The 23,236-nt window shown below is 37.7% G+C and overlaps 1 protein-coding gene across 1 annotated transcript in view; it reads right to left on the reverse strand.

Moving 5' to 3' along the window:
- The window catches only part of LOC121431712, a 171,096-nt gene that overhangs the window by 120,225 nt on the left and 27,635 nt on the right, over positions 1-23,236 (reverse strand). Inside the window, exons 19-39 of the mRNA XM_041629374.1 lie at positions 22,887-23,091; positions 22,471-22,608; positions 21,366-22,076; positions 18,876-20,318; positions 16,121-18,231; positions 15,285-15,420; positions 14,479-14,652; positions 13,812-13,964; positions 12,621-13,005; positions 11,722-11,899; positions 11,125-11,348; positions 10,398-10,576; positions 9,293-9,441; positions 7,509-7,700; positions 6,331-6,499; positions 5,119-5,259; positions 4,040-4,195; positions 3,249-3,422; positions 2,223-2,473; positions 1,028-1,206; positions 373-574 (exon numbers count right to left, since the gene is read on the reverse strand). Coding sequence (XP_041485308.1) covers positions 373-574; positions 1,028-1,206; positions 2,223-2,473; positions 3,249-3,422; positions 4,040-4,195; positions 5,119-5,259; positions 6,331-6,499; positions 7,509-7,700; positions 9,293-9,441; positions 10,398-10,576; positions 11,125-11,348; positions 11,722-11,899; positions 12,621-13,005; positions 13,812-13,964; positions 14,479-14,652; positions 15,285-15,420; positions 16,121-18,231; positions 18,876-20,318; positions 21,366-22,076; positions 22,471-22,608; positions 22,887-23,091 — 7,650 coding nt within the window. The remainder of the gene's footprint in view (positions 1-372; positions 575-1,027; positions 1,207-2,222; positions 2,474-3,248; positions 3,423-4,039; positions 4,196-5,118; positions 5,260-6,330; positions 6,500-7,508; positions 7,701-9,292; positions 9,442-10,397; positions 10,577-11,124; positions 11,349-11,721; positions 11,900-12,620; positions 13,006-13,811; positions 13,965-14,478; positions 14,653-15,284; positions 15,421-16,120; positions 18,232-18,875; positions 20,319-21,365; positions 22,077-22,470; positions 22,609-22,886; positions 23,092-23,236) is intronic.

The raw sequence follows: 23,236 nt of genomic DNA on the forward strand, positions 1-23,236 counted from the left end.
AATTTCATTTCAACATATTGATTTTATTTAAACATTTTTATCAGTACCAACTATTGTGCAAGCAATATTATTTCCATCTCTGGACTTAAACTAATCCAAGGCTTTAGAATATCATGGCCATAGGCGCCCCATTGACTGGATTTTGATTTTTCCCATTTGTGCTGTAATATCAAAATGCATGCTATGGACAAGAGGACTTGCCCTAAAAATATCATATTAAATGCAAGAAGTAATACACTAAATAAACTATTGATCCTTAGAGCTCTAGGATTGGCAATAACTGATTATCTTTGCACCTGTTTTCCCCAGAAAAATATTTGTCTCAAGATTTGATACCCTACTATTTTTTTCTTGAATAAACTAGATGTTTACCTTCACATTTCCCTCTGATCTGACCGTCATGTTGACACACTTATAGACACCCATCGGTTGACCAGTTGACCGTCCAACTGACCATATAGTCAGCTGACCACCTTCATCTACTGTAAACTGATCTATTCCGTTAAATGTCCCCTTGATATCCATCCAAACATCCCTCATGCTGAGTCTGGGAGGAACTGTCAGCTCACCATATCTGACATCAAAATTAGAGACAGTAATGACAGAAGATACATCCATACAAATTTGTACATAATGGCCCAAATTCACAAATGTGCTTTTAAAAACCATTGGTTGAAGCAATGAATATAGTTTCACAAACAATTGGAAGAAGTGTTGTATAAAATGAATGAAAATAATCATCTATACGTGTACATGTACATCATGCATCAATAATGACATAAATTGTATTTTGGTTAATAACTTGCATATAATAATGACAAACAAAGATGAGAGAGAATTTTTAAATGATCATGCAGTATTTACTAATTGTATCAGTCCAATGATTGATTTATTACATATAAGATGTATAATTTTTTAAATAGATACATGTAACTAATTTTATTCATGACTTTCACATCATGAGGAAAGAGAATAGTGTCAGCACTTCCATGTCACACAGACAACACAATTCTGTTCATACGTTTACCTATAGAGGAGAACATTGGCAGCAAAGTAGACATCCGTGAAGTTGAAGTGAAGGTATTGATTCTTGCCAATGTGTATCACTGCCGAACGATCCCCGTACAGTTCTCCTCCAACAATGGTGATTGTCTCCCCGGAAGTGTTACTCAGAATTGCAACATGTGCATTTCCATGAAGATGAATCTACATGTATAAACAAAGAAGAATTAGGAGAGACATTTTCAATAGAAGCGTAGGCGAAATGTCTATTTCACAAGGGTTGACAATAAGCACATGTTTTTCTTAACTAACCCCAGAATTCAATTATGAATCTCTGCCATCAGTGATATGATGAAAAAATACTATTATTATTGTTACTATGGTTATTTTGAAAGATGAAAGAGCTATGGTCAGTTGAAGTCTTAAGCAATGGAGATATGTAAATTATATTTCAATGTTGTTTCAAATCATTCATAGAAATAACTCCATGGGTTATTCTGAACTCAACAAAATCCATTGACAATGCTTCAGACAATATAAATGAACATGCAATTTGCTCCCCTAATATTTTAACTTCTATATGTGTACTACCACCCCAAAACCACCAAAAAGTCGCTAGGTAAGCCGGTTCTCTGTAAATAGCAAAAATAGTAAATTGGTCTTCAAAAACCAAAAATAAAATAAAATAGCTGATCTGAAAGAGCAATTCTTCTTCTTCATACCATTAAAATTTGAAGTCAAAAAGTTGAATAAAAGAAAAGATATAAGAGTTTCTTGGACACTACTATTTCGGACTGCTTGAAAGTTTCACTGAGATTACACAGTATGCACATGTCATGCTTGAGTGAACCCCAGACTTCAAACCTAGTTTTGTCCTTATTTTTAAAGCTCTTGCTTTATTTCCTCTGCATTCAAACAAGTACTTGTAATGGTTATTGTTGGTGAATTTCACCATACTGCATATCATTTTAAAGCTTAGGAAGTGAATTTTCAAGCTTAATAAAAAAAAATCAATATTCATTTTGGTCGACATATTGTTGGTTGTGGGGTGGCAAGTCACATATTGCAGGGGTCTGTTGCAGAAAGAGTTGCAATCAATCGCAACTCTAAAAATTTAGGCGCAACTTGATTTTCAACCAATCAACAGCACGCATTTTGGACTTGCGATTGATTTTTTGGCTTTCGTTTAAACGCAACTCTTTCAGATGACAGCTAATCACCTCATCAAACCCATATTCATTATCAGTATGCCACAGCCACGTTATCCCTCCAGCTTCGGTAATATCATCATAGAGTCCATCCAGGAGGTTACGTAGAGGTTCCTGCAATCCATCTAATGAACGAGGCTCAGAACGCCCTCTGTTGTTGACCTTGAGTATCTTGTGGGTGACCTGTCTAGATGTGTTTGACAGGAGTTCATGACGTTCCAGGTAAACTGTTCCAGCTGCACCATCTTCTCTGGATGAACTGCCTATGTTGGACATGCATACAGAACATGTTGACCTTTCACACAATATAATGCAACAAGGCTCTTATATCATAGTTAAAAGGATATGTGGCATCTAAAAATATTGCTAATGCGACAATCATTCATTCAAAAGTGTAGAGCACATGAAAACAGGTGTAAGCAAAATAATCTGTCTGGTGTGGTGCAGACAAACAACTTCCATTTTTCAACATCTTCACGATGTCTCGATGAAATCATAATTATGACATCACATAAAATGAACGATGACATCACACAAGGAATCATCATGATGTCAAGAGCTCCTCCATCAAACCTTGGACCCACTTTAAGAATTGAAGTGTAAAATGCACAAAGAAAGGCATAAGTGGTGTGATTTCTTTTACTATTTTTAACTTACTGAAGATCTTACATAAGTTTGCACATATTTGATCGAAGATTCAGCCGTACTGATTATCAAACATAAGCAAACTAATCCAAATTGTATATTCTACAGATCATGATATAAGGAAGGTCATACTGTTTCACTTACACTACCATACATGTATACACCAAAATCATAAACTACCGTGTACATGTATATTAGTGTCCAAAAGGGATCAAAATGATGAATGAAATTGGTTTATTTATAAAATAATCAATCTTCATTTCAGGAACTGCTCAGCCATGAAATATTTACTGCATAACATCCATTCGTATGAACTATTAAACAAAGATTAAAATTTTCTGGAATGTCCCATATATGAGGGTGCGGTACAAACTTTCTGGAATTATCTCTTACCTCCAGTAGCTGTGATGGTGCCATTAAAGTTGACCATGTTCTGATAGTTAATAGCAACCCTTCCACCTGCACCTCCTCCTCCTTCAAGCTGGCCATTGCCTCCGTCAACAGAGATGGTACCAACGCCATCCAGCTCCTCAGACTCTACCCAAACACTCCCTCCAGATCCTCCTCCTAAGATAGAAATTTTAAAATTCATGATAACACAATCCAATTCAATTCATTTCCTAGTTCATGATGATGATGATGGACAGCATTTGTATAGCGCCATATATCTGTCAAAGACATTCAAAGGCGCATTGGAGGAGCCAGCCAATCTGGGTCGCCAAGAAGGGCGTGCACACAGAACTGTGACTGTCATTATAAACTACAGGAAAATTTAACTTTTTACACACATTTTAACATGATGAAAGTATATTGAGCATATCAAACAATACGAACATGTATCAAATATCAAGAAAATATGCTTAAAATGTTAAGCACACATCATGTAAAATAAACATGGGCTCTAGTCAGTCATAATAATCCAATACAAAAACAGAATCATAATAAAAAACAACCCCATCTATTTCCTTACTCCATTCAACTGATTGCACTATCCATTCAAATATTTTTTTTTTGCCTGTTAATTGAATTCAGAATCTTTCTTCATCTTTTACGTAAGGTTCAGTTCTGGATGCTGCTTCCTCTATTTCCAGCAGTAATTTCCACAACAACCAGCAGTTATTCAATAAGGATACACTAAATCATTGCCATTTTACATTTGGTATGGTTCACCATTCATTTCATACCTGCTCTGGCATATAATGAAGGTTCGCCATTGGCTGATATAATGCCATCAATGATCACATGACGTGATGTAACTTTCAAAGCTCCGCCCCCTCTGCCTCCAATGCCGCGCAACTGAAGTGTATTCTTGGTAGGTTCAGATCCAAAATACAGCTCACCTGTAAAAAAAAAATGAATAAATTCAGTCGTATAAATTTATCTTAATATTGGGGATGTTGTGGTCTAGTGGTTCTGACTCTCATCTGTCAATTGGAGGGTCGTGGGTTTGAAACCCTGCATGGAATGTTTTACTTCGGCAAGAAATTTACCTACATCATGCGGCACTCAACCCAGGTGACAGGAATGAGTACCCAGCAGGATTAATACCTATAATGGCTGTACACTGGAAGGCTGCTCAAGCTAAAGCTGGGGTAATAATAAAAGTGCACCTCAGAATATATTATTTCTAGTAGATGGTACTAGAAAATTTTTTATCAGTATTATAATCATCATTATGACATTTTGTATGATACAAATCTAAACTTTCGAGACTGCCCCAGTAGGCAAAGCATATAATTTCTTACTTTGATATTACCAAAATAGAAGACGGATAAACTAGGCACATTAACTACATCCTTCATTTCACTATCCCATCAGCTGCAATATTCTCTTGAAAGTATTTACTTCAATATAAAGTTGACTCGATTAGATTGACAAATGAATGCAAATATCCATAGCTCTAAACAGCTCTAAACAGGTTAATGCATAAATCAATTACCAATCAGGAACCAATTATACATCAAGTTTGACATTAGATACTTCATCAAGAACCAATTATACATCAAGTTTGACATTAAATACTTCTTTATTTACAGTTATTGCAAAGTACATAATACTGGGACTTATTCTGGAAAAGGGTAATCACTGCAGCAATAAAAGAAAATGGTGGTCAAATATTTTTGGAACTACATACCTATTGTTATAACAAAAGAGAGTGTTTTTTTTTATATTCATGAAAATAAATAGGTCTACAATAAAAGAGAATGGTTGTTGAAAATTTCTGAAACTACAATTCTGGCAACTATAGAATAGAATAGCTTACCATAGTGTTCTCCATAGCCTCCTGCACTGCCACAGTCTGTGGGTTCATAGATAGAGCCATAGGCCAGACCAACAAGAGATTGACCTGACCCTTGACCTCCACTTCCACCATGACCTCCTCCACTACCACCAGAAACACCACCTAAAAAATTGTATCGATTGCATTTCACAATTTCCTTCAAGAATATTGCATATGGATATACCTGCACTAGCCATATATTTCTACCAATTTACACGAAAAATTGATTTTGGGTAAATAAGTTTTTTTTATTTTTTATTGTTGTACAGAGCATTTTGTTCTGGATCATTAAAATGAGACTGCATTTTTTGTATAAAAGATAGGTGGATACCGCCCACTTTCTCAAATCATGTACCATAAACTTAAGCTAGTATTACAAGAATTTTACTTACGATAGCTTACGATTGTTATTATGTACATTGTAAATGTCACATTTGTAAAGTGGACAATAATTTTTTAAGTTTTTCCCTTAACAATTATTACAAATTTCTATTTCCATTTATCAACAAATGTTCAAAACACCTACTACAGCTATAAACAGACACTTCTTTTCATAAATTGTGTAAATGGGACAATATATATGACAAGTGAGGGTATATACAGTGCGTCCCACAAAAAATGAAACCGAGATTTAGCCATGATTAATCATAACTTGATCACAAATACAATAGACACATGCCCTATCATTGTTAAGCTTAGAGTCTCCTCTTTCATCTGGTACAACAGAGAACATTTCTCATTAACACATAATTGAGTAAAAATAATTTGAAGCATACCAAAAAGACATATGGCGGGAGGTATCTTAATTTCAAAACGAAAATCACATGACTAAAAAGGTCAATATCTGCTTTTTAATTTGATACCTATGTTACAAGAAATTTCAAAGTTCTGTTCCCTCGAAACGATGCTTATATTTCCATAATTTCATTCAACAAATGTGCTCATTGGCTTCCCACCTAACTTTATGCATGGCTGATCATCAACAAAACGGAGAGTCAAAGTAAGTCTGAAAGCTAACCTGTAAAACCTCTTCATTTTATGAATTAATTGACATTCAAGGAGTATTCCAAATAAACAGAATTGTTTTTATTTCTTGACCATTATGTGTGATTGAGGCATCAAATTTCAAAGAGCAAATTAGACCAATTATGAACATCTATTTCTAAACTGGATTTTTCATGCATATGGTCTTACCATAGCCCTGGCCCGGTCCCCTGACGAGTGTAGATCCAAGCTGGATGGAAGACCGAGTCTGGAAACCAGAATGATCAAGATTGAGTTCACCACCAGAGTAAATAGCAAAGAGATGAGATGCCGAGATATTGAGACCAGCGTTAGACTGAAAGTGACCTCCTCCATACACCTGTATGTAATTTAATGAAACAAAATTATTACCTCCACAAAGTTACATGTACCTTCACTTAAATGTGCATGATGTTAGCCAAAGACTTACAAAATGATATTTAACTTCATGAAGACACTTCCAATATACATATTATATTTGATTTTGATGCAACAGACAACATTTTCTCCATGTATTTTCTGCATACATTATCAATCTTGATTAAGAGTTAAATATATTGATCACTTGGCAGTATCGAGCACTCCACCAACATACTGACATTCATTCAAACTGACAAATCCACCCTAGCACTAAAATTCAAGCCCTTATTCTAACAAATGCTTTTGAATCCCCTTTGTATAAAATAATGCACACACATGAAGGATAAATGAGATATCGTCCCATTAGTACAATACAATATAAAAATTATTTTTACTCTCTGTATATAAATATATATTATGAAGAAACATATTGAAAAAGAACAAAATCTTTGTTAAGATGGTGACTTATCATAAAGAGCAAACAAAAATTGAAGTTTTAGCAACACCATCACAAAGAACTCCGATAGCTCAACTATGTCTTTCACAAATGATCAATTTGAACAAAATACATTCACATCTAAAGTAGATTCCTAATGAATATTTTAATCCTCTAGTGTCATTGTTGTGTTTTCAATTAGTTGTTGACACCTTGACACATTAAATTTTGCCAGTGAGGCGACACATTATACACAAAACACAAGCCATCAACCATAGAACCACTCTTTTAATGAGTTCCTCTTTCCTTTTCCAACCCCTGTAGAGCATGGCAGAAGCAACTGAAGGTGGAGAGTCGGAGGGTTGGTACAAGGTGTGGAGAATATGCACCAAGTCATGCAAAGTGGAGTCAGGGGTAAGGCAGATTGTCATGACATGGGGTGAATCCAGCCACCCCAGTTCAACAAGTAATAGTGGATTTACACTGTGGACTACTGACTCCTACATGTAACTGACTTAAGGACATGTTCTTTTTACAATCTTGCAGTACTTACAGTGATGTTGTATGCAGATAGGCTCACACGATCACACACATCTATGCTCTCCAGCCAGAAGGTCCCGCCATCTTGTACGTGTAGACTAGACAAAGTGTGTTCTCTAGGATCGCTGTCATAACCAAGGCTACCATTGGCATCCAAGTGAACAAAACCACCATCAAAGACGAACAGATCATCAATCCCTGCAACCTGGAAAAATAATAAAGAGAAATTAATGAAGGAATAGCACAGAATGAGAAAAGGAAAAAATAAATGAGAAAGCGTTAAAACAAAGATAGAGAGCAAAAGAGTATTTCTTACAGAAACCTTCTTGCAAAACCCTTCTTTTCCAATTTGTTTGTACTCCCACTACAAGTAAAAGAGATTAATTGATAAATCAGTTACATGGTGATTACATGTTCACTGTATGAAAAGAGAGGTTCGTTGCATAGAATTTTAATTTCACTCTCTCCAAAGGACATAGGGACTTCATTTTGTCAGTGCACTCTGAGCTACATGTACATCATCAAGGTTATATAGCAGTAGTGGTAGTAGTAGTACAAGTAGTAGGCTTTTAGTTGTAGTACTAGAAGTTGCTGCTGTTGTTGGAGCACTAGTAGAAGAAGTAGTAGTAGTAGAAGAATAAGAAGAAGTAGAATTAGAAGTAGAATTATCATTATTATTATAAGTAGTAGTAGTAGTAGTATTAGTAGTATTGGTATTAAGAGTAGTAGTAGTAGTAGTAGTAGTAGTAGTAGTAGTAGTAGTCATAGTAGTGGTAGTAGTAGTCATAGTAATGGTAGTAGTGGTGGTAGTAGTAGAAGTAGAAGTAGAAAGTAGTGGTGGTGGTGGTGGTGGTAGTGGTGGTGGTGGTAGTAGTGGTAGTAGTAGTGGTAGTAGTAGTGGTAGTGGTAGTAGTAGTAGTAGTAGTAGTGGTAGTAGTAGTAGTAGTAGTAGTAGTAGTAGTGGTAGTAGTAGTGGTAGTAGTAGTAGTAGTAGTAGTAGTAGTAGTAGTAGTGGTAGTAGTAGTAGTAGTAGTAGTAGTAGTAGTAGTAGTAGTAGTAGTAGTGGTAGTAGTAGTAGTGGTAGTAGTAGTAGTGGTAGTGGTAGTGGTAGTGGTAGTGGTAGTAGTAGTAGTAGTAGTAGTAGTAGTAGTAGTAGTAGTAGTAGTAGTAGTAGTAGTAGTAGTAGTAGTAGTAGTCATAGTAGTGGTAGTAGTAGTGGTAGTAGTAGTAGTAGTGGTGGTAGTAGTAGTAGTACATGTAGTAGTAGAAGTAGAAGTAGAAAGTAGTGGTGGTGGTGGTGGTGGTGGTGGTGGTAGTAGTAGTAGTAGTAGTAGTAGTAGTAGTAGTAGTAGTAGTGGTAGTAGTAGTAGTAGTAGTAGTAGTAGTAGTAGTAGTAGTAGTAGTAGTAGTAGTAGTAGTAGTAGTAATAGTAGTAGTAGTAGTAGTAGTAGTAGTGGTAGTAGTGGTGGTAGTAGTAGTAGTACATGTAGTAGTAGAAGTAGAAGTAGAAAGTAGTGGTGGTGGTGGTGGTGGTGGTAGTAGTGGTAGTGGTGGTAGTAGTGGTAGTAGTGGTAGTGGTGGTAGTGGTGGTAGTAGTGGTAGTAGTGGTAGTGGTGGTAGTAGTGGTAGTGGTGGTAGTGGTGGTGGTGGTGGTGGTGGTGGTAGTAGTAGTAGTAGTAGTAGTAGTAGTAGTAGTAGTAGTAGTAGTAGTAGTAGTAGTAGTAGTAGTAGTAGTAGTAGTAGTAGTAGTAGTAGTAGTAGTAGAAGTCTTTTCATATTTTAACAGTATGGACTAACATTTCCTGAAGAAATAAGCTCAACTCCTTTGAAGAATGCCCTAGAAGGCATCACCAGTCTGCCTTCCTCATAGACCATTGTATTGAAGGAGATATCAGGATGAGTGATGTTGATAGACATGGATTGCTTGAAACCAAGGTGAATGTAGCCTGGAAAAAGAGAACAGGAGTCATGGAATTCATTCAATACAGAGCAGATTGATTATAACGTACATGTACATGGATTGAGAGGATTCAATTCGTATTAAAATATGAATTCAAATATTGAGATGAATTAAAAGAAAATGAGGTAACAAAAAGGCATCATGGGAAAACATATGCCAGTATAGAAGATAAATTAAGTAAATTGAATTAAGCATTGGCAAATGATGTCAAGCAAAGATGTTCAAGTAAAGTTGTCTATGTTAGAATAAAACAAAATGTAATTCAATAAGATAAGAAAATACAAAAATCACAATAATGTACATGGAGTTTAATATATCCCTGAATAAAAAATGCTAGGAAATGTTTTGATACTGTTTATGAAAGATGTCCGATATTCTCAAATTGGGCAGGATTTGATGAAAATGGACTCTCTGATTAAATCAGCCTAAAATATACCCTTTTTCAACACTAATGGGTAGCTGAAAAGCACTAATTGTGCTGCAAACTTACAATTATTTACAGTAAATAATTGAATTCTTCACCTGAAAAGGTGAACAACATTCATTTCCCCTTTGCAAAATAAATAAATAAGATTACTTCAGTCTCTTTACCAAATATGTTGACTTCTGTATTCTGTAATTCCTATATTCTATTCAAAGAAGATATCCTGTTCCAGTATGCAAGGAGAATCAAGTATTAAGCAGGTCAGGTATATACATGTACATTAGTATCTACATAATTGTGTGAATTCTGTGTTAGTTTAATAATTGTGAAAGGAAGCTGTCGTGAAAATATGGAAGACTTTTCATGCTGGTGTGTGTGAGCTTTCAGGACTTATTTTACATGATGTCTCTTCTGTAGACTGCCAGGACTGATTCAACATTTCTACATGATAGTAAGAACCGATCTTTGGCAACTCCAGGATATCATCATCTCAGTTTCTTACAAGAGGTAATACTTACCAGTTGTATCCCCATACAGCTGACCAACTTGAACTGAAACCGGCTCGGTAAGGTTGTAATTCACTGGCATGAAGGCCAGGTGTGCACCTCCAAGTATATAAACCTCATCAAACTGGTGAAAACTGGTGCCCACAGGTTCAATCCAGGTCCTTGCACTGTCTAGTTCTCTGTGTTCATACCTACGGTAAGGAATGGTTGGACACATGGATACATGTAGGTATCAAGAACTGCATGTACTTCTACCAATAGGTGAAGGATTGTATTACGGATAAAATGATATTCAGATATTCTGGGGCCCCGTTTCATAAAGGACTTGCAACTGTTGTAACTTTGCCAATAATGGCAACTACTATGGTAACAGGGCTCAGCAGCCAACCATAATCAAGGTTTCCTGGTACATGTAGTTGCAAGTCCATTATGAAACAGGCCCCAGGTCCAGGGGGGGGGGCGTCAAATGTATTGCTGTTAGTATTTCTGACGCTCGTCTTTCAAACATGTGAGGACTTGTAATGAAAACTTGTGGCTTGTGGGTTTCCTGTGGAAAAGAAGCAGATCTGACTTTTGACAATGTGCCTAAAATCCATTATGGTATGGTCTAATAATTATTTCCCAAGCTGTATGACAATCTTCCCAGAAGTCATATTCATCATTGTAACACAACTATATCATGTATATATAAATATATATAATCAATCTTATTAAAGACAGTGCATGTATAATTATTTACCTGGAGTGCACATGAGATTCATCAATAAAGATCTCAATTTCTGACAATGCAGCATCACTGTAACTCGCAGAGCTTGATTGAGTAGAAGTCAAATGGAATTTGATAGTGTCAGCCCTGCGTTTAACGGACAGTTCCAGATAAGGGCCAGAACCAAGACATGGGTTTGGAGGAAGGACATAGTCTGTAGTTACTGGCAGAATGGTACCTCCTAAAGAAGACTCCACCTGAAACCAATAGGAGACAATGAAAACATTTATCATTCAATCATTAAAAACTTCTGGGAATTTTTCAATGCCAAAGGGATGAAGTAACATTGTTAAATTTGCTTCAAACGAAATGAGAGGTTTACCGTATCTCTTCATACTGAATAAGAGATACCCGAATTTTGTGAAGTTGCATGGATGTATTTTCAAATCATTTCCTTTCTTTTGAAAATCAATTCAACAAAAAATTCAAGATTTTGTCATAACCTCTGATTTTCTTTTTCTGTTCATTCAGAATATCTACTCTAAATAAGACTGAAATTGTTTGGTATATTTTACTTCAACACTGTCTATCTTACTTCAGGGGTACATGTTTTCTAGTAAGGTCACTTACCCTGAACTTTGTAAGAGCATTACACTGAACATGAACTCTGATGACATTCACAAAGAAGATTTCTTTAAGGTCAAAGGTCAAGATTACACTGTGATAGCTGCTTCTGTAGTATGACCTTACATCGCCATTATATGACTGGTCAAAGAGGTACGCCAGATAGTAATAATCATCATGATGCCTATTGTAAACATAATAAAAGATATTCATCATTATTATCCAGGTAGACAGAAGCAATTCACTATCTGAGGATATTCTAATGCCAATAATTACAGTACTAATAGCAGGACATATTTTCACATATTCCATTAAAATGATAACCCTGAAAAGAAAGGGGGGCTCAAGGGGGGGAGGAGGATGTCTGATACCCCATTTGCTACCTACAAAACCTGCTCGAACAGTCACAATGCAATTCCTGAATAAAAAGTTATAATCATGGAATGCGTATGTCCAGCTGTAAAGTGCAACTCATTATCGTTTTCTTTCTTTTTGCCGTTGTCATACATATATGAAATATTCATCGTCTTTTTTAATAAGCCACCAAAAATCATAGTTTTCAGCAGGAATATGAATAATCTGAAAGACCACTAATTGCTATCTTTGGGAAACTGCCAAAACAAACTACTTCTCATGTCATGAAAAAAGAATTTTTTTCAAAAATTTATATTGCTGGTACCTATATTATATAACACAATTGTATCATTACAGCATACACCCCCCCCACAAAAAATATCCCTGCTTCATACATAACAGATTGTTCTGCATCAAAGTTAAAGGGGGAAAACACATTAACAAAATTAGAAACTGGGATATGAATTATTTAAATATATCAATTTTTTTCAACATGTAAAAAAACACCTTTGTTTTATGTAATTGAATCTGGCAAAGACTTATCAGCTTACGGATAAGGATCATAGGTTGGTCCACTTGAAGAGATTCTGACACCAGAGGTAGCAGTGTAGACTGAAGACTTGGACCGAGATCCACCGGCTAAATTAAGTCGTGTACCAACATTTTCGATCTCCTTGGTGATTGGCTTTCTACCACCGTTGTCTACCTTGAGCACAGAGAACCCTGTATCAAGGTGCTTGATGTACACAGTACCAGCTGCTCCTGCCTCAGCACCACCCATGCCTACTGGACCACCCTCCGTCCTCAGTGAGCCTCGGTATTCTCCATGGGTAACATTTGTTTGGTGGTATATAGCTATGCGGCCTCCGGCGCCGCTCCCACCGTTGGTGTACTTTGCAGCACCGCCCAATGCCTGTACTGAACCAGTGTGTCCACCTTAAAGAATGATCATAGGAGATAATAAGATACAACCAATTCAATGCGTAAGAAAAATCCTCATTTGAATTAATAGTGTTCAAATAAAAAATCCACTAAGACATGAGCATAAAGGCCCAACAAATAATGCTGAAATTCTCTATGAATCCATAAAGCATCTATCTACATTGGTCACTTTCCACCAAGGTGCTACAGATCTAACTTCCATAATGCATAATTCATCACAATTTGCCAAGTATTATGGACTCATAGGCCCGTATTCTGAAGACAGGTTTAACTTAAACTCAGGTCTAAAGTTGTGGTTTCAGTATGGGAAGCCAAAAGTGTCAAAACTTTTATTAAGTTGTATGTTTCTTACGTTTACTATGCTCTTTCTTGATTCATTGATGGTGAAGACAATCATCTATTTATACTTCCTAGACAACTATGAATGATTTAGGAGCCATATGAGCTGAAATATGATATCTCTACGGTTAGTGATTTATGTGACAATTGGCTATCCATATTTAAACCACAATTTTAAACCTGAGTTTAAGTTAAACCCGACTTCAGAATACGGGCCATAATGTGGTAACTGGCTGGAAAACCTCCCTTGAGAGTGAAGACCTGCCAACCCTTTTCATACCCATGGCAGCAATGGGATATATTCATACAGAAAATAATTCCAGTCCTACACCTTATTAAACCCAAAGGCAACTGTACTGAATGAATACTGTATGTGGCATTGCTTAATAATGACCTATATCAGAAGTAGAAGAAGGCAAATTTCTCGGATTTCTTTGGAGAAATTGACAGTTTGTGCTCACCAATAAAAGCTCCTGATTCAATTAGGATGCTTCCTCCACTGCCGCCAGAGCTATCGGATCCAGATGAGGTCAGGTCCAGATCAAGACTATCAGCCATTATAGTACCATCTACTTGAAGAATATCAACTACTTGAATCTGTAGAGTTCCCCCACCTAGAGGTTTTCACACAGTACATAATAACGTATGAACATTTTGTAATTCAAAATCTTATTTCAAACTTGGCTGCGTTCAATCACGACTTTTCAGCTAGAATCATGATGACCTGAAAAACGTTTTGAAAGATGGTTTCGCAGAATCATGGTTGCGTTTCATCAAAAGTTAATGTGTCTCAAATCACAAAGGGGACATTTGTACAGAATCATGTTTAAAAAAGGTTGATATAGTGAACAATGTTTGAACCATGATTTTATGATGTCATTGTATCAGCCTACTTCTTCACTTTTTATTTCCTACAGCAGTGATGTAGTAATTAAATTGTGCGTAGAAGTTGACTTATTTATCCTTTTTTTTCTTCATTAATATGAATACATTTATTCTTTTTATTAGTCAGCCCACCTGCCTGCTTGGAAACATCTGCGTACAGCCCCCTAAACACGTCATAACCATGATAACATGCACTATTAGTATTAGGGTAAAGTTAATTTACGAAAGGGAACATCTACTTACCGATACCACCTACTGCTCCACCCCCACCACTACCAAAGTCCCTTGGATTGTAGAGGTCACCATAAGGAAGATTCTTGGGAAGGGTGCATGTGACATACCCCTGACACCCCCCTCTACCACCGAGACCAGCATGGGATGCCCCACTGCCCCCGAGGCGATGACTTATACCTGCACCTGCAATGACATTGCACAAATTTGGCACAAGAATGTTTAAGACAGGTACAAGCATACACAGTACAAATAATACAAAAACATAAATTGAAATGTAGATTAGGTCGGTTTTCAGATACATGTAGCAATAAGTATTTTTTTAAATGGAGAGATTTAAATTTCATTTGATAAAAATTAATTTATCAATGAATTACATTGTATTTCATAATACAGCATGGTAAATGTATTGCACGAATAGAAGTTCAGTTCATCTTAACATTCATTGAACAAATGATATAAGTGGAAATTATTTTAAATTTATTAGAAATTGATTTACATACTGTGCTTCAAATGTAAGGTAGCATCTCACTTATATCAAATCATGCAATAAATATTGATCTGTTTCCAAGTAATTCACAAGTACCTGTTCACGTGCGGTTATGTTTACAATTCAATCCAAACCATATACCCTATCTTCCCTTTGGGATGCTCCCAATTTTTTTGTTCAAAATATGACTCCTAAAATTCTGAAATTCAATTGTAATGGAAATAGGCAAAATAGATGAAAACCAAAAAAAGAGTAAATACACAAGAATAATTGTCATATATTATATTCCATACTCAATCCTACATTCAGAAATTAAAGGAATTCTAACCCTGTCCTTGCTGAGCAAGATGTCCTCCATCACTGACGTCTATATAACCACCATCATCCACAGTCATATTTACACTTTCTAGAACCAGGTTCTTCCCATATACCTTGGCACCTCCTTCTACAATAATTGTGCTTGCCTATTAGAGTATATGGATATAAAAACATGGAAGGAATAATTATCAACTTTCCAATCCTGCCTTTTGAAACATATAATAAAAAGACATGTGCATCATACTAGTAGTTAAATGATTTAAGAAATGGAGTTTTATACTTAAAAATACATTTGTCCATTGAAATAAATGAGATGAAAAACATGCATACAACATAATAATGTTATCAATTTACCAACAAAAGAAACAACAAATTCTTGTTGAAATATATTTATAAAAAAAAAGAACTTGTACATATCATCATTTAACTTCTTAATTTACAAAATAACAGAATAAGGGAAACATTAAATCATGTCTTGAATTGCTTGGAAGAAGGGCATGAATAAAGAAAAGAGTATAAAAATACATTTGGACAGCTACAAATATGTGATAGGGATGTTGATAAAAGAATGTTTCTTGAAACAGTTGATGGATTTCTTTTTATCTGACCCTCTTTATAAGATTAATTTGTATTTCAGTATTGAATGTAATCATGACAATTGAATACTATTTCTTACTTTCTCATTTGCTGTTTATGGTGTGGTTTGTTGTGTGATTATGTGAAAGTTGTTTTAAAGCTATCTATGCAGTAATTTTCCTTTGCTAGCTAACAGTTTTGCTCAACATCCTGCTCAAGACAAATCTCTCTTCACACTCAAGATAGAGGATCACTTTCTATTGGTATTACCTTTAAGTGGTATGATTCCAATGGGGCAAATGGAGCCGAAAAGTTGAAAACCGACCGTGCCTTGATGCGTAGAGTTCCGTTGAAGTGGAATTCTCGTTCTGGAAGGCTGTAGGTGGACCCCGATAGCTGTGCATAGATTGTAGCACCATTGTACATGGTGAGGTCATGAATATGGTCTATGGTACCGGCATTGTGAATGAACACGTAACTAAGGATTGTAGAATACCCGAGGCCAAGGTAACCATCCCTGTACACGTAGGAGCTGAAAGGAGTGTCAATTGATTCACGCTCCAAATCCATCACCTGGTTAGGACCAACATGAATCACCCCAGACCGGTCTCCAATCATGTGTAAAAAGTGTAGTGAGGCACTGTGATTGCGAGGCTCTGCAAGAATTGCAAAGTGAGCATTTCCGTAGATCTGAAGTTCATCAAAGCGATAATCATGAATACCACCGGCAAAATGATGCTCTCCTGACTGTGGGAGGACCCAAGCTTTGAAGCTGTCTCTAGAGATATCGAAGTATGAGTTGATAGGAGTGACAAAGGTGCTCTCATGGAAGGCATTTTCAACAAGCAATGTACGATGTTCAAAGAAAAGATGGTAGAGAAATACTGTCCCTGGTCCACCAGGCTCGAAGCCATCCCCACCATGACAGAGAAACTTTCCTCTGAATGTCTCATTTCTCATAAGATACACGGCAATCCTACCACCAGAACCTCCACCTCCACTACCTCCACCATTGCCACCATTAGCCATTATAAACCCCCTACCCTTTATGAGATTGCAGTTCATGAGGATGCTGCCTCCACTTCCGCCACCAGAAGTGCCTCCACCATTGGCTCCATCCGCACTCATGATTCCGTCGATTTTGACTGTGTCTGATACATTGAGCAGGAGGAATCCTCCTCCAAACCCACCATTACCTCCTCCTCCTACACTTCCAAAATCAAATGGCTCGTAGAGATTACCATAAGGTTGGCCAGTTAGTTCTGTCCCATGACCACGTCCACTTGTTCCACCATGACCACCTCCAGAACTACCCGATGAATGTGCTGCACCTCTGCCAAGATTCACACCTTTGGATAAGTCCATATTGTCTGTTGTATTGTACCCAAGTCCATTACTATTCAAAAGGCCTCCATCATCAATTGTAAGATTTTCTGCTTGAATGAAAGCATGAGAAAATCTGGCTTCTCCGCCTCCTTCAACATCTAGGGTTTCCACAGTGAGAGTGATCCCTGGATCTAAGGTGGTTGAGGATATGCCAGACATGAGAGCAAAATCTTGTACCGTCACTGAGGTGAAGTTGTAAAAACTGCTTTTCTGACCCTCGGTATGTCCTCCATGCTCCATTGAGAAGTGTCCATACCAACGAATTGTGAGGAACTCTACATGATCAAGCTCACCATGCATCCATATGCTGACACCATGTACAATGGTATCTGGGGCCAGTCCTAGATAACCTCCACGGTAGACTCTGGCACTAAATGGTAGATCTATTTCCGGTCTTTCGAGGTCTAGGGTCTGGTTGAAGCCAATATGGAATGTTCCAGTGCGATCCCCTATCATATAAAGGAAAAACAGAGATGCGAAGGAATCCACTGGGTCAGTTAGAACTGCTGCATGAGCAGCCCCATACACCTGAAGTTCCTCAAAGTGATAGGAGTAAGTGCCATTAGCAAGAAAGTGACGACCAGATTGTGGTAAGATCCACGTTCGACAGCCATCTCTTGTGACCTCGGTGTAGTTCCAGAGTGTATGATGCTCAGTCCTCGGCTGAAGTCCACCATTGTCAAGGATAAGTGTGCGATGTTCTATGACAAGGTCATACAAAAACGCAGTCCCGGCTCCACCATTCTCAGCACTGTTCGATCTTCCGCCCCTTGCATGGTAGCTGAATCCAGTTGAAGTAAGATTCTCCCTGAAGTACAGAGCAAATCGTCCTCCTCCTCCTCCACCACCGATTGTGCCATCGCCACCATCAACTGAGAATCGTCCATAGCCTTTGATGGTGAAGCTGTAGATCCAAATGCTACCACCACTTCCACCTCCATGACCATCTCCGATTCCACCTCTGGCTGTCACTTCACCATCCACATGTATCGTACCTATAAAAAGAAAGGGTGCTCATTATCAAATGTATATAAATTTACAGTATTATGCATGTTGAGAATATCATTACCACATTGAAGTCTAGTATCAAGTTTTAGGAGGTAAGGTGTGATTTAAAGTTTGGTATTCATGGGTATGTTGTACCTTTAAATGTCTGGTACAAATACACACAGTTTTGTCACCTGAAAAAATATAAAAGTGCACATTTTTTCTACTTGTATAGAAAAATTCCTTCTAAAGTATTGAATGGGATGAAAACTTTGGAATGTAATTTTTTTATGCAAGTAAGCAATGATTAAATGTTTAAGAAGTCATTTACCAAAGTGGAAATATTACTGATCAAAGGAAACCTTCTAATTTTAACAAATTATCAATCAGTTCAATATGATATAACAGTAACTACACGTTGGTAAGATTGGAATGCTAGAATATACATTATTCAACCTTCATACTAGGCCTTCAACAGATTTTTATTCCCTATGTGATCAGATCATGAGAATCATATTACTACAGTACAGGACATATCATTTAATTATGATCTTCTGATACGTACAAGTTTAAAAGACAGCAATTCTCACAACTCAAGATATCATTTAAATTACATACCATGTTTCAAACATGGTACTTGATTAAAACTTACCTGTAACATTCATCCAGATGATACCCCCTCCTGAGCCACTACTGACTCTTGCTCCAGAACTTCCAAAGACATATGGCTGATACAGGTCACCGTAGGGGAGTCCAGTCTGACCATTTTGTTCTCTTCCTCCAGTTCCACCATGGCTCCCACCAGACTGTGAGTTATCTGGTGGCTTTCCAGGGTTGACAGCTCCATGTAAGGAATCCATTCCATGAGTGTCATCACTGTGGTAGTAATGGTAGCCAGTTCCATCGGCAGACAACAGTCCGGCATCATCTACAGTGATGTTGATGGCTTGAATGGTGAGCTTTGTACCTTGCATCCTACCACCACCCTCAATAAAGAAGGCATCGGTCAGGAAAGTTATTCCCGGCTCTGAAATTGGGTCTGTGACAGCATGAATCTCTGCACTGTCCTGAATCCTTACAACTTCAAACTGGTAATGACTTTCTGGTTCACCTGCAGTATGTCCCCCATGCATCAGCCACAGGAACCCACCATGGTGAAGGGTAAGATTCTGGATATGGGACATGGTGCCAGCATTGTATATCTCCACACCATGAACTACAGTCCTATTAGCAAGCCCTAAATGCCCTCCCTGATAGACATACACATTGAAAGGAAGATCGATGTCTTCTCTGTCAAAATCCATTTCCTGCATATTGTCTATGTGGAAAGATCCTGTACGATCTCCTATCATGTACAGGAAGTGCATCACAGGAGCTGATGAAACTGACAAAGTCAAACCACCAGATGCTTCAAATGGATTAGTACCCACACTGGAGTCCATGAACATTCCCACTGCATCCCTGGTTTCATTAGGTGTTAAAATGGCTACATGAGCATTGCCATAGATCTGGAGTTCTTCGAAATGAAATTCATTGTTTGAACCAGCGAAAGGATGCAAACCAGACAGAGGCAGGAGCCATGCTCTGCACCCATCTTCATCTAAACTCTCCCAGTCGACCAGCTTTTCTTGGGGTTCGATTCCTGCATTGTCCACATAGAGCGATCTATGGTCATGTTCCATGTGGTACAGAAAGACGGTGCCGGGTCCGCCACCTTCAGTGGTTCCCGAACCTCCTACACCACCATGGGAATCATACTTGAATCCTGTTGATGTACGATTCTGCCAAAAGTACAGCGCTATGCGTCCGCCTGCTCCGCCACCAGAGTAGCTCCCTCCCTGGCCACCATTGGTTTCGATTGAGCCATATCCTTTGATCAGGTTAGAGTGCATCCAGATACTACCGCCACTTCCTCCACCACTTCTGGTACCACCAGAGGCGCCATTAGAAGACACAATGCCATCAATATGAATGGTATCTGTCACATTGAACCAAATGTGCCCTCCTCCTGGACCACCTAAGCTACCACCTCCTGCACTTCCCAACTCTCCAGGCTCATATAAATCACTGTATGGCTTCCCAGTCTGTCTCCCACCTACAAGAATGAAATAAAAAAGGCATTTCAATGATGTACCTTTAACCCTAAAAAGACTGGGGGGGGGGCTGATTCAGCCCCCCCCCTCAACTTTTTTCGCGATAAATCCGTCGCGCGAAATTTTTTGACCGCATTGCTCGCTGACTTTTTACTTTCAAGTCTCGCGCAACTTTTAAGACCAAAATTGTGACACCGGGTACGTGGTTCCGAAATTACCCAACGTTTCATAAGTGCATGCAGACCCAAAATTACTCAAAAGCGTGAATTTGTGTACAAATCCAATGCAAATAGTGTTTTTAGCCAAAATTCATAAATGTACCATTATTTTTCCTTTTACTGCTTAAAATCAATTAATTTAATCTTTTTTATGGTCAAAAGAAAGTCCCCGATAATTTCCATTGAAAAAAAAATAAAAAACAAAAAGTTGAAAAACAAGAAATACATAAGAAATTTAGAAAACAATAGAAGACATAAGAAAATAAATGTGATGTTGAAATTTTTTTTAAATATATTTGATCAGATGCCTATCTAGAGTATGTGAAACAAAAATTAGCATTTCAGGGGCATTATTCTATTAATTAGAGGAAACTTATGATTTTACGCATAAATTAGCATAATTAATGAGACATGAGATTTTTTGCAGAGTTTGATGTTATAGTGTTGTAGATAATGCCATGGGTAACGCGTGTGCCAATTTTTGTTGCGATCGCGCGATCGACGGCCGAGATCATAAGGGGGGGCTGAATCAGCCCCCCCCCCCCCCCGTCTTCTAAGGCGTCAAAATAGCCCAGTCTATTTAGGGTTAAATCTTAGATACATATTATTTTTCAGCGAATTGTTTTTTTTTTCAGTATCCCATAAAAACAAATGTTCTCTATTTACTTGCTTTCATAAATATCGGATGAAACTCAGTCCTCTTCAACTAACCTTTTTCCATTAGTACTTAGTACATTAACGTAAATTTGAACACTTGATATTAATGATAATAAATTACTTTCACATTTCCGGTAAACACCCTGCCCACCCCTAATGACAAATGGTACCCACCATGACCATGGCCTCCACTACCCCCGTGACCAGCACCAGAAGAATAACTTCCTTGCAGATATCCTTGACCATAATTGATAATTCCATGCAGTCCCCTCCGGAATGTTCCATTAGGATACAATGGCATGCCATTCTCCACCGAGTATCCCTGACCATTTGTAGTCAGTAACCCTCCTGCATCAATGGTGATGTTCTCAGCATGCACATAGAGATGCGTGCCTTCAACCACACCACCACCATCCACTTGGAGAGCTCTGACCCGAAAGGTCATTCCTGGGTCATTCACAGGGTCAGAGGTCATCTGGATATATCCATCATCCTGAACATGAACAGTATCAAATTCGTAATGACCAATCTCCGCTGCTACTGCTGTACGACCTCCTCTCCTCAAGTTGAAGCGACCACCATGATGCAGGGTTAGGTTTTCCACAAACACAAGAGTTCCTTCCATGGTGATTGTGACACCATGTACAATGGTGTGATTAGCAAGGCCAAGGACACCATCTTGATAGACATGAACGTTGAATGGAAGGTCTATCTGAGAGCGATAGAGGTCCATGGTCTGCTGGGGCCCAACATGAAGGGTCCCTGAGCGATCTCCAATCATGTTCTCGAAGTAGAAGCTAGCCGTTTCATTCCACGGTTCTGCCAACACAGCCAGATGAGCATTGCCATGGAGCTGGAACTCCTCAAAGTGATAATTATCATTGCCTAAACAAAATAGCAAAACAAAAAAAAATTCAATTGTTCCAACAATATATTTAGTTTTCATTTAAAAATAGTTTATAATGATTTATTATGTACTTTTTCTGTATTTTTATTGTAGGATTAAACTAGGAAAAGACTAATAAACACATAAAATGTGAATCTGTTATGTACATAATATAGCCACATTGTATCCTCATCACAAATGGCTCATATAAAAAGACCTGCATATAACAAACGAATGGAGCTACACGAGTCATAAGGGGTTGCATAGTGTAGTAGTACCGACTCTCGCTTTGCAACAATAGGGTCATGGGTTCAAACCCTACAGAAAGGATATTTATAGAATACCATGTTTGAAGTGTGGCAGAGTACTATTTTTTGCCATCAATCAACCTACCTGAAAACTCATGATTCCCAGATGAAGGTAGGATCCAAGCTCGTCCAGAGTCCTGTGTTACATCTGCATAGCTACTGATGACATCGTTGTATGGGTCATTCCCATGGTTATCCACAATCAAAGTGCGGTGATTAAATTCTGAAAAATGCACAATACCATTTCAAGAGCATCATGTAAATATCTTCACACTGCAAACGATATATTTTACAGAAAAAAAATTATCTCACCATTCAGTATTAGTGAGAAAGTCTATCAGTACCATAATTTTGTAAGTCAGATTTCTTTTCTTAAGATAATGTTAATATTCTGAATGCTAGGAGAGTTAATAATCTTATTAAATGAAAGCATCAAATTATTAAGATACACTCCGAGGGACAGTAAAAGGTTTGGATAAAAAACACTGGTAATCAACATACCTGTATGGTAGAAGAACATGGTTCCAGGCCCACCATGGCCTGCACGAGGACCACCTGATAAACCGCCATGTGCCTCGAAAGAGCCAGAGAACGTCCTGTTCAAGGAGAAATAAATAGCAATTCGTCCAGCAGCACCACCTCCACCTTGGTAGCTAGTTGAATATGTGTGACCATTTCCTCCATTAGCTGAGACAGTGCCATAGCCCTGTAATATCACATACAACACAGCAAAGTGTGAACAGATTCCACAATTCAATTTTCTCATCAAACATTTGGGAAACAAATGATACAATCAAGATGACTGACAGTGTAGAGAAGGCTTACTGTGGTCAAACATTCAAATATAATTA

This window comes from Lytechinus variegatus, chromosome 1 (assembly GCF_018143015.1).
Source record: "Lytechinus variegatus isolate NC3 chromosome 1, Lvar_3.0, whole genome shotgun sequence".
Classification (NCBI taxonomy): domain Eukaryota; kingdom Metazoa; phylum Echinodermata; class Echinoidea; order Temnopleuroida; family Toxopneustidae; genus Lytechinus; species Lytechinus variegatus.